The 17,184-nt window shown below is 40.3% G+C and overlaps 1 protein-coding gene across 14 annotated transcripts in view; it reads right to left on the bottom strand.

The window, feature by feature from the left end:
• Positions 1–5,277: 5,277 nt before the first annotated feature.
• Positions 5,278–17,184, bottom strand: part of LOC112246575 (phosphatidylinositol-binding clathrin assembly protein-like) — a 54,278-nt gene continuing 42,371 nt past the window's right edge. For 8 of the 14 annotated variants that reach the window (XM_024414982.2, XM_042309641.1, XM_024414988.2 and 5 more), the window contains 5 exons: positions 16,542–16,565; positions 11,840–11,899; positions 8,939–9,043; positions 7,873–7,976; positions 5,278–6,878 (listed from right to left, as the gene is read on the bottom strand). In XM_024414982.2, the coding sequence (XP_024270750.1) occupies positions 7,884–7,976; positions 8,939–9,043; positions 11,840–11,899; positions 16,542–16,565 (282 nt within the window). In that variant the 3' untranslated portion in view covers positions 5,278–6,878; positions 7,873–7,883. The remainder of the gene's footprint in view (positions 6,879–7,872; positions 7,977–8,938; positions 9,044–11,839; positions 11,900–16,541; positions 16,566–17,184) is intronic. The other 6 variants (XM_024414984.2, XM_042309646.1, XM_024414989.2 and 3 more) reach the window with 3 other exon arrangements.

Below are 17,184 nucleotides of genomic sequence, written 5' to 3' on the forward strand. Positions count from 1 at the left end.
GACATTTAATCCTAGTAAAAATTCCCTGTTTTAGGTCAGTTAGGATCACCACTTTATTTTAAGAATGTGAAATGTCAGAATAATAGTAGAGATAATGATTTATTTCAGCTTTTATTTCTTTCATCATGTTCCCAGTGGGTAAGAAGTTTACATACACTCAATTAGTATTTGGTAGCATTGCCTTTAAATTGTTTAACTTGGGTCAAACGTGTCAGGTAGCCTTCCACAAGCTTCCCACAACTCAGGCACTGAGTTTGAAGGTAGGCCTTGAAAAACATCCACAGGTAAACCTCCAATTGACTCAAATGATGTCAATTAGCCTATCAGAAGTTTCTAAAGCCATGACATAATTTTCTGGAATTTTCCAAGCTGTTTAAAGGCACAGTCAACTTAGTGTATGTAAACTTCTGACCCACTGGAATTGTGATACAGTGAATTATAAGTGAAATAATCTGTAATTATTTTCTGTAAACAATTGTTGGAAAAATGACTTGTGTCATGTACAAAGTAGATGTCCTAACCAACTTGCCAAAACTATAGTTTGTTAACAAGAAATTTGTGGAGTGGTTGAAAAACAAGTTTTAATGATTCCAACATAAGTGTATGTAAACTTCAGACTTCAACTGTATTAGAAAATAATGCTTCAGAAATGCACAAGGTATGTTAACTCTAGCTAGCTAGATACAGAGTATTTGTCTTAGAAATAGACAGATAAATGAAGGCTCTGGCTACATAGAGCTAGAGGTTTTGAGCACCAGAAAATGACAGACTCCAACCACACATTCCCAGACTATGACTTTGTGTGGTATTTAGACTCCAAGTGAAGAGAAAGGAAATACAAGAGTTCTAGGTCAGTCAACTCGAGGCAAAAAAAAGTGAAGATTTGCAAATGTGAATTCACATGGTCTGTACTCATTTTCCATTCCCTAAATCAAGGTATTATGGAAGCAGGCTAAGGAACAGGAAAGGAAGCAGGAGCAGAGAGAGGTGGTAAACAGAGAGCTGATGGAGAAACCTTTGAAGCAGAACTTGGAGCTGGTCTGCAGACAGGAGAAAGACCTGGCAGGAAGCCTCTACTAGGCTCTGCAGTAGGATATTATAACAATCATCAAGCGTCCTGTCAATAACTGTTTTTGACCATTCACCGTTACTCCCAACCTAGAATATTACATTTCCCAATAATGTGTAATGAATGTGCAATATTAATGTAACATGAATGTTAAAAAATTAATATGTAAATTGTTTGTCCCTGTGTGTGAAAGAGCTGCACCCTGAAGTCAGCTGTCCAGAGCAATGGAAGATACCTAGTCAGTTGTACAACTGAAATGTGTCTTCCACATTTATCAGAGTGGTGCAGAAATCAGAGAGGTGCAGGAGCTGCCTTAATTGTCATTGACGTCATCGGCGCCCGGGGGACAGTGGGTTAACTACCTTGCTCAGGGGCAGACAGCTTGGAGATTCGATCCAGCAACCTTTTGGTTACTGGCCCAATGCTCCTACCCTAGGATTAATGAGCAAGACAGCTAACTGTCCAAAATAACTGTGTTTTTGTTAAATATAGATTTAAAATAAGGTATTATTAACTGAACATCAACAACAAATATACAATATTCTTTTTAATGAATCAGAAAATCATCAGTTACATGTGGCTGTTTATAAAAGTTAGCTGGCAAATATAATAGTCCTGTTTTCTGGAATAGCCAACAGCTTGCCATTTACACAAGAGAGGTATCCATTATGGAATTATGTTTCCCCATTATGGAAACTGGAGGAGAACCTTGAGCAAGAGTCAACTGTTTGAGCATTGCCTGGACGACCTGCAAATCTCAACACAACTATTCACCCACATTCAGATAGATGGCCATATGTCCTGATGTATTGGCAGCATTAAGGGATAGGCTACTATCTCTATCTTTTCACTGTCTGTCACATTGTGTGACATGACATGTCATGTTAGACTGAAACTGGATAGCCTGGTCCCAGATCAGTTTGTTTTGTATAGCCAACTCCTATGGTCAATGTCGTGCCATTTTTAGGCAAGACAGCCCAAACAGATCTGGGACCAGGCAATCAATTCTATGCAATGCTATACTATTCATACACTCACCTGTGGTAAAAACAGTGCTCTCCTTGCTTTCCACCTGTGGTCTCACTCATCTCTCTGCTGTCCTGTCCACAGAAACGTCTTCCTGACTCAAGCGGAAGGACTGGTACCCTCTGACTCCACAGAACAGGAGACCATCATGAAGAAGAACGCTCTGCTTGGTCCACCATCAGGGGATGACAATGTTTTTTATATTTTATTATTATTTGACAAATCCTTGTACAAATGGCAACAAAAATCTGAACTAAAAGTACCACTTACGATGAAATGATTAAATATGAATTATTACAAGTTAACAAAACACAGTTTATATACAAAACAAAGCTATCTTTAACTGTTTAGCAGGCGAACCAATGCTGGGATGGCACTGCAATGATCACTCTCGGCTAGATTTAGGATGTCTTTCCAATTGAAATTATACAATATTATTTTGTTGTTGCTAAAAGTGATGACATTTGTCCAATGATGCCAGTAGTGTTGCTCCTTGACTCGAAGAAGGGAAGAGCACAAGAGGGACAGAGTAGTGACTCCTTGTGACTTTTGGAGTTTGTCTGTGCAACAGTTGCTGCCACTGTATTGACAAGCATATAGCATAAATATAAATATGTTAGCCTTTCTGAAATACACTTACAAGTTTCTTTATCATCTGATATTACAACTTCATCTGTGAAGTTCATCAGTAGTGCCCAGATGATACAAATTTAAATGATCACAATCGTCTGAAAAAATAATATTGATAATGATCAATGCACAATTTCACATTTGAAATGGGAAGCATAGCGGATGGGCAAACAGAAATACACCTGATCATTTTTGATCCACATTAAATGTAAAAAAAATAAATGATGATGACAATTGTCCTATGATTGTTTTACTAACCAATCTGACCATAAGTGGGCACCAGTGTGGGAACGGGAAGCCACTGAGTCACACCACCCTTCCCAAGACTATTTGGCAACACTCATTTCCCTCGGAGACAGCATGACCTCTCAGCTAAACTCAAGATAAAAACTTAAACCAACAATGGCTACCACCAGTACATTCCTCTCTTGGAAAATTGTGCTTTCATTTACTGAGCTTCTAATTATTTTCGACACCGAAACCCTAAACATTTTTTTCTCCATGTTGGGTACTGTACAGGCTTTTTTTTCTGTCAATAATTAATGTAATTTGAACCAACTCCCTCCTTCCCATTTCTAATGATTTTCAAGGTTCCCACCAGACAGGGTAAGCAACAGCCCCGTATCTCCCCTCCACCCAGCAACGGAAGCATAGCAGGCTCAGAAGCAGGCCAAAGAGCTGGAGAGGGATGAAAGGAGCGGCAGCTGCAGCGAGGCAGCCCACAGACCAACAGAGGACCTCAGTGTGCTACTCTACGGCAGCCAGACCCACCTGCAGGCAAGACCCCATTAGGTCCTCCTCGGGCCATTCTTCTGTTCAACACATCAACTGGAGTCAAAATATAATTGATGTCTAGACGTCTATGGGCGTATCTCAATAATCATATGGTTTCCTCTACTTGGTTTTCCTCCATTTTCTTAGTAGCCAAAGTCCAATAGAAATATAAAGCTGTGCTGGCAGCCTCCAGTGTCATCTGTCTATGGATATATAGGTCAGCCTCAGCTGAGGGGCAGCACAAGCTAAAGATTACTTTGTTGCTTGGGTTGGGTGTTCCTTATGCATACTGCTAAATTGGGTTGGGGGACCGAGTGAAGCAGCGGTCTAAGGCACTGCATCGCGGTGCTCGAGGCATCACTACAGACCTGGGTTTGATCCCAAGCTGTATCACAACCGGCCGTGATCGGGAGTCCCATATGGCGGCGCACAATTGGCCCAGCTTCATGAGGGTTTGGTCAGAGAAGGCCGTCATTGTAAATAAGAATTTGTTCTTAACTGACTTGCCTAGTTAAATAAAGGTTAAAAATCACTCCTGATTCACTTGTGATAACACTTCATTTGGGAATTTCATTTTACCACAGTATTGACCAGAACATGATTTCAGTACGGTGCTAAAACAGTCATGAATGTGACATAGAACTTGGCTATCCTTTAACAAATATGCCATTCATTTTAGACTCAGAAGGTATTGAATCAGACATTCAGCTCTTTATTGAATCCTCCCCCCATAAAAAGTCCAAGGCACAGAGGCTATGGAGAGTGAAGGGAGGGACGGGTGGAGAGAGAGCCTCAGGGATTGCCTCTGTGCCACTTCCATTTGGCAGTGGACACAATCGGGAAAGAGTAGCAATCTGAGAGTAACAATGTCTTTCCTTGTTGCGATGGGAAATCTCAGACCAAACAGGATGCATCTCTTATATGGGACTACTTCTCCCCTTCTTTCTCCCTCCCCACTTGGTGCTGTCCAGCAGGGATATATGCACCTGGGACCTCTGGAGCAGAAGATGAGTGTGGTGGGCCCTTCCCCATCCAAGACCCCGGTTCCAAAAGCTCCTCCTCAGCCCCAGGGATGCTCCATGCTCCTGAGAACTAGCCCCCAACTGCCCACATCATTTTATTTATTTATTAACCTTTATTTAACTAGTCAAGTCAGTTAAGAACAAATTCTTATTTACAATGACAGCCTAGGAACAGTGGGTTAACTTCCTTGTTCAGGGGCAGAACAACAGATTTGACCTTGTCAGCTCAGGGATTCGATCTAGCAACCTTTCAGTTACTGGCCCAATGCTCTAACCACTAGGCTACCTTCCGCTACCGGCTACCTGCCAGCTACCTATCATCCACAAGAGGTTCAAGTAGCCAGGCCAAAGCATGGATACACACACACACACACACACACACACACACACACACACACACACACACACACACACACACTTGTAAATCTAGCATTGGCCTCATGTTGGCATCAGAGACATGTATTCCCATTAAACATGCAATGAAACTACAAAGCAAAGATCTGTGAATGCTTTCTTAAACAAATATGCCACATGATGCTTCACAGGGTTAAATCAGCCCTGGTTATAACCTGGGGGGAATTAGAGCAATTTATTAGTCTCCCTCATATAAAACCCATCTACCTCATTTGGCCACTCGTGTCATGACCAGTGGATTACAATGAATTATTATCCATCATCCATTCACATACACCCACACAAACTCAAGAAACTGGGGCAAAATACTATGTGGGAAAAAAAAGAAGATTTAAAATAAAACCCACTGGAAACTGCACTTTATTGGAAAATCAACCAAGTCTGCATACATCAATTTATTTATATTTAATATAAACAAAAATATACTCTGCAGGGACAATGCAGTAAATATTTGATGAATAGAATAACCTTCAGGTTCTGACCATCCTGCACATATCCTTTCCATCATGGGATAGGCTCTCTTCTATATACACACACACACAAAGCACCGATCAACAGTGTTCCATTTCTCCCTGCTTAACTGGACCCTTCTGCCCATTTACCAGACATGGGATCAAATACTAATTTCACACTTTCTGTGCTTGATTGAGCTCGTCTGGCTTAATGGACCAATTGAATCGTCCCAAAACTGCTAACACAGCATATCTGGCACTCTAGACAGACCTAAGGCAAACAAAGTATTTAAAAGATGTCCAATAGTAGTTGAACCCAGGTCTGCCACTTACACAGAGCTGACCTTCCAGTGACACAAGCTTTTCCCCCTGCCTCCTGTGAAGATCACCTCCCTCTTTCCCCCAATCCCAGTGCTGGTCTATGTAAAGATGGCCCCGAGCCTGAAGGACACACTGCACATTCAGGTTAGAAAGGCAGCCATGTAAAATAAACGACATGCCAAGCGTAAAGCATAAATGCGGATCCATCTCAATGCAATGCCGCCGAATCACAAATGTAGTGCTTTGCTAGTGCGTGAAAATGTTCCCTTGCAAAAAAAAAGAAAAAAGACCCTTGCTCACAGAATTGACTGTATTGAATGAATAACCTTGTTTGACATCCATATCACCCCTTACACATGGAGGGTTGTAACTTTGAGCCACAAAGAACTGTGCTTGACATTATGCCAGTTCAGTGATTAGAGCTAAACTGTCTGTTGACAGTCAGTTACATTTTTTCATCTTTATATTAACTATTTTTTACTCTGTCACTCTCAAACTCCAATCATACAATCAATCATAACCATGTATAAACCTGAATACCTCCCACAAGGAAGAGTTCAATGACATTATTATTATCCCCCCACCCACCCCATTTCCTCCATGGGTAATTATAAATAAATACTAACAATACACAAGGAATGTCTACTGCAAATGTAATAAATCTTTTTTTTAAGAAAAAATATTGAAATCATGGTATAAAACAGAGGTTAGTGTTACTAATCAGTGATGGTTAAATTAGATAATGCACGATTGATGATCAGATCAAGCAATTCTTCCACTCGTCCCACTTGAACCCACATCCTCACCCCAATAACATCAAGCTGTGTGTGATAACCCACTATTTTTATACATAACAGCAAAGTCAAATTATCTCCCTTTCCACACCCATGTTTATCTTTTACAGTAGACAAATGGGATGAGTGATCCCTGTCGAGGGGTCACACACTTTTTCTCATAAGACAAATTACAAAATGGGATCCTTGTCCTACGTATACTTGACACGTCTTGGACATGGCTTCCTCCCCTTGATTCCTTCAAGTCCTTTCTTATTTGGGCTGATATTCTCAACGATGAGTAAAAACAGAATTTTACTTGAAAGTGAAAGTTTAGCTGCTTCTTGGTTTGCCTTCAGAGGACAAAAGCCTCCCTTTCAGGTTACATGAACTGCATCTGCAGAGAGAAAGAAAGGCCATGCTGAATACAGTCACTAAGACGGGTTATCATTCAAAGCATTTGTTTTAGAAAATGATTATGCCAAACATTCATACTCCTTGCTTTCCTTGATAACAAATCAAACTCTTTCACAAACATAGGCCAGAATACAATAAAAATAATAATTTGATTGTGTTTTTTTATTTATTTCTTACACAGGTGTTCTCAGCTGTGTGTTTGATTTGCACAGCAGTGTCCATAATGGATGGCATTGACACTGATTCAGGAATCCCCAGTCCCATGTCATGACCTGTTGAGCGGTCCCCCGGCTTACAACAGGACTGACTGTTCTTTAATCCAAAATGCCCTCCATCCAGGACATACTGCTGGCCAAATCCAACACACCTGAAACTGCAGTGCAGAACAATCTATTGAATTCCGGCCTCATTTAGATTTAATTTGATGCAAATGTGATGTATGCAAACAAAAAATGTAAATTGCAGCATGATAAACATACATATAGGGCTCCAGTCCACTCGAGAAAATAATCAACATATTTAGCAGTCTACATTTGACTTAACTGTGTTAAAAAATATATTTAAAAAAATATAAAAAAACAGTGGCAGTCAACTTCCACAACATAATTTATGCAAATGTCGATTTGATATTCGATGCAAACCAAATGGGCTGTGTTTTAAAATAAATGTCTCAAAGGTTAGTCAAGTGATAGATATGGTTTAATAACAGTACTACTTTTATTACACTGTCAAAATGTCACATGGACCAATGTACTTTTTGAAAAGTGTTGTTTCGTAAGTCTCGGTCAGACTTCCGTGCAGACATGCAAGGCATCTTACAGGTGGTTGAGTGACTATAAAGGGAATGACTGAGCCAGTGTTAGTTGTTGAAGCACAAATAAATCAACCAACTCACTGTGTACACGGCAAGCGGAGCAAAAGGTTGCAGATATGAGCATGCAGCACACACGCCAAGACGCACACAGGACATGTACCTAAAGATGTTCTACAAGAAATCCTTGAGAGAGAGCTGTGCAAAAGGGTCGTTTTCTGGCGCTTTGAGAGGACTCTGACTGGAGGGACTAGAAGCTGCCGAGGACTAGTTCAGAGAGAATGACAGGGTCAGGGGAATGGAGGAACAGCTAGAGGGAAAAATAAACGGGAGGAGGGGAAAACCTAGCTACAGATATGAAGGGAGTAGAATGGAGAGAACAAGGTCAGGTCCAGAGTGTAGCTGCCTAACATGTTCAGTGTGGAGGTAAAACCTTACAACATGAGGACAGCAGATCAGAGTATCGTGTCAGAAAAGATACCCTGCTTCCCCAAAATATATTCTCCTAAGGTTGCTACCATTCTGATTTAGAGCCTACTGAAGAGATGAAACAGGGATGAGGGTGTACATATCCAGAGACTTACAGTAGTGAGTGCATGCATACATTTTCACAACATCACTGAAATGGCATGAGGGTGAATGTGGAAGCGCATTCTGAATAGAAGTCCCATTACACAGAATTCCAATTGCCCTCCGGAATAGAATTCTTTATGCCACATGACATCATTTAACAGTGATATATGGAATACCTATGTGTGTATTCCAATACCACTTTTATGGAGAATGGGTTGTGGTGCTGGATGCTTCCTGCTGACAGATTTTTCCATACATACAACAGGCAGACCACCTCAGTGGGAGTTAATTTGGCCACAGAATCAGACTTAGATAGCAGAGATCAAATCCAATTTTGGAATTAAATGTAAATAAACTTGCCGAATTTAAATGGAATTGACTCCATTCTGATAGATACTAGTTCAAGGACGTGGACAATTTAGCCAGGCACCTCTCCTCAGAAAGCAAGAAGAGTTGGGATCTGCTCCAGGGTGAAATTTCCCCTATGTACAGATCTATGATCAGCTTCCCCTCACCCATTCCTAGCCATAGCCATTAGTGGGGGAAATTCTAAACTGATCCAAGATCAGTGTCTAGAGGGCAACTTCACCCTACTCCTTGGCATCCGTTCAGATGAAAGCTCCTGGGGAAGGGAGTAGAATGGAGAGCACCTGTACCTGTGCTCCTGGGGCCAGGCCAAAGGGGTTGGCCGGCCTCACAACTGGTTGGCTGTACATCATGGTGGGTTGGTTTATCATGGCCATGGAACCCATCTGGGGAGGCTGAAGAAAGAGAAACAAGCAAACAAAATTAAAATTGTGAAAATCAAAACGACATCCTGCTGAAGAAATGGCAATCATTCTGACATTAGTGTAAAATACACATGTAAACAATAACCTATGTTGAGGTAAAAATCAAAGTATAATGCTTGTAAGGATGTCAACCCCAATATATGTTAATGTGATCTTTTAACCAATCAACTGCATTACAGTTAAAAATGACTGACTACCACCACCGATTTCCAAGTGCTAGCTTTGCCACCAGCATATACGAATGGGAGTTAGCATTTAGCAGTCACTTCTTCTAAACCCGAAAAAGGGACAACTTACAAATGTTTTGCAGCGTAAAACAGCCAAATGTATATCCAAATCACACTGTAGTAACCACATTGTGGGCCTGTTACAATACATCAATCATAACGGACACAGTGGAGTGGCACTTTGGTCTGTAGCTCTCAGCAGCTCTTTAACCACCCACAACATCACCGCCGCTGACAAGAACACCAGCTCTCTCACCACCACCAACTCATCAAACACATCACTAGAGTAGGGCTCTGATGGTCATTGAATTTTGCCTGGCCGTCCAGTCTTCAGTCATTTGTTTGTTCCACAAAAATATATATTTTTTAAACAAAACATTTTGACAGTTGTTTTATTGTCATGATGGTCTTCATCCATAATTGGCGGTTACACGATCATACATTAATTGTGCCAGCCCTACACTGGAAGTCAACCAAATCTGTGCTACTGCAGTATTATGCTGGTGAAATAGTACATTTTAATTATTGTAAGGACTTGGCCTTTAAAAGCACAGGAATGGTCACCTTTGCATTGGAAAGTCCTGTATTCATAAAGTGTCTATAAGAAGGAGTGCTGATACAGGTTCAGGCCCCCTCGGTCCATACATTATAATCTAAAAAGGCTAAACTGATCCTACTATGATACGCTTTATGAACCCGGAACCTGGAGTGAACCAGTGTTAAAGGATTTATTTTTTTGCAGAAGTCAACCTAGCAAACAACAATTGTCATTGGTTCAAAGAAAGGGGAATGATAATTTCTGTCTGACAAACAGAAGGCTTAGAGATGTAAACAACATCAATTAATGTACTGAATGTGGTACTCACAAAGCTCCAAATAGGTCTGCTACAGTATGGTGCAACATTCTCAGAAAGTGTAAAAAATAATGTTAGATATACAGTACCAGTCAAATGTTGATACACCTACTCATTCCAGGGTTTTTCTTTATTTGTACTATTTTCTACATTTTAGTATAATAGTGAAGACATCAAAACTATGAAATAACACATGTGGAATCATGTAGTAACCAAAAAGTGTTAAACAAATAAAAATATATTTCATATTTGAGATTCTTCAAAGTAGCCACCTTTTGCCTTGATGACAGCTTTGCACACTCTTGGCATTCTCTTAACCAGCTTCATAAGGTAATCACCTGGAATGCATTTCAATTAACAGGTGTGCCTTTTTGTGGAATTTCTTTCCTTCTTAATGCGTTTGAGCCAATCAGTTAGGGGTGGTATGTATACAGAAGATAGCCCTATTTGGTAAAACACCAAGTCCATATTATGGCAAGAACAGCTCAAATAAGCAAAGAGAAACAGCAGTCTATCATTACTTTAAGACATGAAGGTCAGTCAATCCAGAACATTTCAAGAACTTTTAAAGTTTCTTCAAGTGCAGTCTCAAAAACCATCAAACGCTATGATGAAACTGCCTCTCATAAGGACCGCCACAGGAAAGGAAGACCCAGAGTTACATTTGCTGCAGAGGATAAGTTCATTAGAGTTAACGGTAACTCAGAAATTGCAGCCCAAATATATACTTCAGAGTTCAAGTAACAGACACAGCTCAACATCAACTGTTCAGAGGAGACTGTGTGAATCAGGCCTTCATGGTCGAATTGCTGCAAAGAAACTACTACTAAAGGACATCAATAAGAAGAAGAGACTTGCTTATGCCAAGAAACACGAGCAATGGACATAAGACCGGTGGAAATCTGTCCTTTGGTCTAATGAGTCCAAATTTGAGATTTTTGGTTCCAACCCCTGTGCCTTTGTGAGACGCAGAGTAGGTGAACGGATGATCTCCGCATGTGTGGTTCCCATCATGAAGCATGGATGAGGATGTGTGATGGAGCTTTGCTGGTGACACTGTCTGACTTATTTAGAATTCAAGGCACACTTAACCAGTATGGCTAACACAGCATTCTGCAGCGATAAGCTCAAACCAGATGGAATGGCGTAGTGGGACTGTCATTTGTTTTTCACCTCCAGGCTGTGTAAGGGTTATTTGACCAAGAAGGAGAGTGATGAGTGCTGCATCAGATGACCAGGCCTCCACAATCAACTAACCTCAACCCAATTGAGATGGTTTGGGATGAGTTGGACTGCAGAGTGAAGGAAAAGCAGCCAACAAGTTCTCAGCATATGTGTGAACTCCTTCAAGACTGTTGGAAAAGCATTCCAGGTGAAGCTGGTTGAGAGAATGCCAAAGATTTGCAAAGATGTCATCAAGGCAAAGGGTGGCTACTTTGAAGAATCTCAAATATAAAATAAATTTGGATTTGTTGAACACTTTTTTGGTTACTGCCTGATTCCATGTGATATTTCATAGTGTTGATGTTGTCACTATTCTTCTACAATGGAGACAAAAGTTTTAAAAATATAAAAATCCTTGAATGAGTAGGTGTCCAAACTTTTGACTGGTACTGTATATATAAAAAGGGTTCCGTGGCATGGCTTCATGAGATTGAAAAGATAAACCCCCCAAAACTACTTACCATTCCATATGCCATCATTCCCGTCGGCGTCGTTGCAGGGAAGGCCATGACAGATGGTGCCTGAAATGACACAAGCAAAGATGATCACTCAATGAACCAGGACACTTTTACAGAAAGTTAGTCATCTTATATGCAGTCAGTTATATGCGAAGTCTCTTTGGATAAAAGCGTCTCCTAAGTGGCAGTGCCTATATAAAGTCTAGGCCCCCTCCATAAAAATGTATTAACTAAAATGGTTGTCAAACAAGATTTCATCCCCTTGGTTTACGCAAGCCTAAATTAGTTCCAAAGTCTAATTTGGCTTAACGAAGTTAAGTAAAATTATATGGAATCACTCTGTATGTAATAATAGGTGTTGACATGACTTTTTGAATGACTAAGACAGACAGAACATTTTCTGTAGTTGCGGATCAGACCTGCACAACAGTCAGGAGGAATTTTGGACCATTACCCTTTACAAAACTGTTTCAGCTTAACAATATTCTTGGGATGTCTGGTGTGAACTGCTCTCGAGGTCATGCCACAGCATCTCAATCGGGTTGAGGTCAGAACTGACTGGGCTACTCCAGAAGGCGTATTTTCATCTGTTGAAGCCATTCCGTTGTTGATTTACTTCAGTGTTTTGGGTCGTTGTCCTGTTGCATCACCCAACTTCTGTTGAGCTTCAATTGGCGGACAGATCGCCTAACATTCGCCTGCAAAATGTTGTGATAATCTTGAGAATTAATTTTTCCGTTGATGATAGCAAGCAGTCCAGGCTCTGAGGCAGTAAAGCAGCCCCAAACCATGATGCTCCCTCCACCATACTTTACAGTAGGGATGAGGTTTTTATGTTGGTGTACTGTGCCTTTTTTTCTCTCCACATAGTGTTGTGTGTTCCTTTCAAACAACTCAACTGTAGTTTCAACTGTCCACATAATATTTTGCCAGTAGCGCTGTGGAACATCCAGGTGCACCTTTGAAAACTTCAGACGTGCAGCAATGCTTTTTTTGGACAGCAGTGGCTTCTTCCATGGGGTCTTCCCATGAAAACCATTCTTGTTTAGTGTTTTACGTATCATAGACTCGTCAAAAGAGATGTTAGCATGTTGCAGAGATTTCTGTAAGTCTTTAGCTGACATTCTAGGATTCTTCTTAACCTCATTGAGCATTCTGTGCTATGCTCTTGCAGTCATCTTTGCAGGATGGCCACTCCTAGGGAGAGTAGCAACAGTGCTGAACTTTCTCCATTTATGGACAATTTGTCTTGGTGAACATCAAGGCTTTTAGAGATACTTTTGTAACCTTTTCCAGCTTTATGCATGTCAGCAATTCTTAATCTTAGGTCTTCTGAGATCTCTTTTGTTTGTGGCATGGTTCACATCAGGCAATGCTTCTTGTGAATAGCAAACTCACATTTTGTGAGTTTTTTTTAATAGGGCAAGGCAGCTCTAACCAACATCTCCAATCTCGTCACATTGATTTTGACTCCAGGTTAGCTGACTCCTGACTCCAATTAGCTTTGGAGAAGTCATTAGCCTAGGGGTTCACATACTTTTTCCAACCTACACTGTGAATGTTTAAATTATGTATTCGCAAGAAAAATACAATAATTTGTGTATTATTAGTTTAAGCACACTATGTTCGTCTATTGTTGTGACTTACATGAAGATCAGATCAAATTTGCTAACAAATTTATGCACAATTCCAGGTCATTCCAAAGGGTTCACATACTTTTTCTTGCCACTGTGCACTCACATGCATGGGCCCTCAGTCAAGTATTGAATTTCAAGCACAGATTAAATGACAAAAACCAGGGAAAGCATAAATTACAAAAACCTTTTTGAAACCATAAAGAAGGGCAATGGTTGGTAGATGAGTAACAATAACAAATCAGACATTGAATATATCTTTAAGCATGGTCAAGTTAATAATTATGCTGTGGATTATGTATTAAACCACCCAGTCACAAAGATACAGTTGTCCTTCTGAACTGAGTGAGCTGCAGGACAGGAATGAAACTGCTCAGGGATGTCACCATGAGGCCATTGGTGATTTTAAAACAGCTACAGAGTTCAATGGCTGTGATGGAAGAAAACAGAGGCTGGATCAACAACACTTTAGTGACTCCACAATAACAACCTAAATGACAGTGAAAATAAATAAATATACAGAATACATATATTCCAAAATATGCATACGTATGCAACAAGGCACCAAAGTAATGCTGAAAAAAAACAAAAGCAAAGGAATAACATTTTTGGCCTAAATGCAAAGCCTTATGTTTGGGACAAATCCAACACAACATCAGAGTAACTGCCTCCTTATTGTCAAGCATGGTGGTGGCTGCATCACAGGGAGAGAATTTCACCTTTCAGCAGGACAGTAACCTACAACACAAAGCCAAATTTACACTGGAGCTGCTTACCAAGACAGTGAATGTTCCTGCTTGAAAATCTATGTCAAGACTTGAAAATTGCTGTCTATCCATGATCCTGAACAACTTGACAGAGTGCTTGAAAAATCTTTGAAAAAATAATGGGCATATATTGCACAAATCTGGTGTGCAAAGTCCTTATGAGACTGACCCTAGGAGACTTACAGCTGTAATCACTGCCAATTGTGTTTAACACCTATCTAATGAAGGTATATTAGTCTTTTATTTTTCATTCACCTTTTTATATTAGAGTTGTGTATGTTGTGTAGATCGTGGACAAAAACATGGCAATTACATCCATTTTAATCCCACTTTGTAACACAAAATGTGAAGAAATCCAGACGGAGTGTCAACTTTCTACAGGCACTGTAACTTAGCGTAAATAAATAGTTTCATATTCATGTTTAGTTTTATATTCATATTTAGTTAATGAATCACTTTTACAGAATAACAGGTGCAAACTTAGTAAATTTGGTCCTCTCCAGAAACAACCCACCTGAACAATGTTGTCTTTGTTCAGCTCTCTGACAAGCTACAATTGTCCAATTCACATGCAACACGTCATACTCAATGCCTGCCTGCTTCCACTTTGGCAAGACTAATGGAACATCTGGGAACCATTTGTTGCATGCTTGTCCTTATTTCCCCTAGTTTACCCTTACAGTGTATGTTAGGGCTAACCAGAAGAGCTGTGTGGGAATCTTAAGCACAGAGAGAGCCCTGAAGCAAGAAGCTGTTACTTGCAGGTGCAGAGCTGCTCTGCTGAAAAAGACAGAGGGGGCTTTTATAGAGGAACTGCTAGACTATCACACAGCCCCCACAGTAGTAAGTAACAAACCCTGATTTGTTTCAACATCACAGGCATTCAGTTGCGTGAAAAAGGCACACTTGTGAAGGAAATATTTAATCAGCAATCAAGCCATTGAAAAGGGTCAGAATTATGGATGTACAAAGAATAAATGTTGGGGTAATTACAGTCGGCACTTGTTTCGAACACCCAAAAGTCCTTTTTCAACTTCTGACTTTGATCACAAATGCTTTGCATAAAAGCATACTCAGCAGGCAATATTTCAGTCATTGCAGAAATTTGCTTCAATAGTAAAATATATGAGGATCACCAGATACTATTTAGAACGACCAAATGGAAAGCAGTCATTTTCAACAAAAGGAGGTGATGTGCGGAACATTGACTGTTGGTGATGTTATCTGAGTTAAGCAAGGTAGAACTTTATACAAATCAGGGGTTGATAACCAAATCGGGATAGGGTATGTCTCGCTAGCCAGCTTTGACACTGTGGTAGATAGGCTTCCAGTCAACATGCTGTTTTGCACCCTGTTCAGAAGAAACAACCACGGGGGGAGAATGAGGAAAAGCCTTACGGCAAAGTAATATCTGGTGAAAACGTTTTAAAAAAGAAAGAAAAAAAGTGTGAGTTATCAACCATGCAGTTACCTAAGATCATACCCCAGTTTCTCTTTTCAAATCAGACTTGTCTGTATCAATAGACAAATATAACATGGTCTTTCAGTATATTTCCATAAGTGTTCACTTGATAATAGCTGAAACGTTCTTTTTTTTTGGGGGGTTCTGAATGTTAACCACTCACAAAACATGCGTTTTTGGGGAAACCCTTCACTTGAGTCATTAGGCTTAGATGACCAAGTCTTAATAATGGTGTTTGAAAGTGTCGTGAACAGGTGAGATCAGCTTACGGAAACTGAGTTTAATAACTGGGTTTAATAACACCATTGCCCTCAACACATAGGAGAAGGGCACACAGTGGCTAAAAATGTGTTCTTATTGCAGAAATTCAGATATATCCTAAATATTTTCTCACGGCTCACATGTCATGTTATAACTGTCATGATGTCACAACAGTCATGTAATTATTATACAGACAGTATGTGACCCTCATGACACAGGCACTGAGCAAGGTGTGACCAGAAGTTCAATAACAAAATACGACAAAGGATGTTTTTTTTTTCTACAGTAGGTCTAAGACTGTCCATGGACACTTGTACCATTCTAATGGTCTAAAGACATGTTGTCAGACCTAGTATAAACCAGCCTCTGGAGAACAAAGGGCTGCAATAAGGAGGAGAGGAAAGCCAGGACAGGTCATGCTGTGGGTTCTGTGTTAGATTGAGGTCAACAGGTCAGAAGAAGCCCATGGTGCAGACCACACCGGTCAGAGAGAACACGTGGCTGGGTGAATGTGTGGGGTTAATACCAGGCATGCCAGCTTTGGTCAAAGAGCAGGAAATAGTACAACCATTGAGACTTACGTATTGTGGGAAATGCATGCCGTTCTGTATTTTTTCCCCAGGAGAACATTTATACAATGCAAAAGACATTTGAGACACAGATTAGAAAATATTGTAACAACAATGTTTAGTGAACACAGAGCAAAACCACACACACACACCATTGGTGCTTTCTGTCCATATGATCTGAATGCATCAGGAACTTAAACCAAGCAGTGTTTGTGTTGGATAAACAATTCCCAAAGCAGATGAGGAAAAAGCACATTTCTTTTCATAAATCATATTATTTTATAGGATCCATTAGCTGACACTAATGGTGACAGCTTGTCTTCCTGGGGTCTGACAAAAGGAAAAAGACAGACAAAATACTTTACAATTTACATATACAGTGTACTCTGAAAGTATTCAGACACCTTGACTTTTCCCACATTGTTACATTACAGCCATATTCTAAAATGGATTAAATTATACACACACACACACACACACACACACACACACACACACACACACACACACAACCCCATTATGCCAAAGCAAAAACAGGTTTAGAATTTGGCAAATTTGGAGCAGGTTTTCATCAAGGATCTCTGTACTTTGTTCAATTAATCTTTCCCTCGATCCTGACTAGTCTCCCAGTCCCTGCCGTTGAAAAACATCCCCA

Source organism: Oncorhynchus tshawytscha, linkage group LG30, assembly GCF_018296145.1.
Source record: "Oncorhynchus tshawytscha isolate Ot180627B linkage group LG30, Otsh_v2.0, whole genome shotgun sequence".
Taxonomy (NCBI): Eukaryota; Metazoa; Chordata; class Actinopteri; order Salmoniformes; family Salmonidae; genus Oncorhynchus; species Oncorhynchus tshawytscha.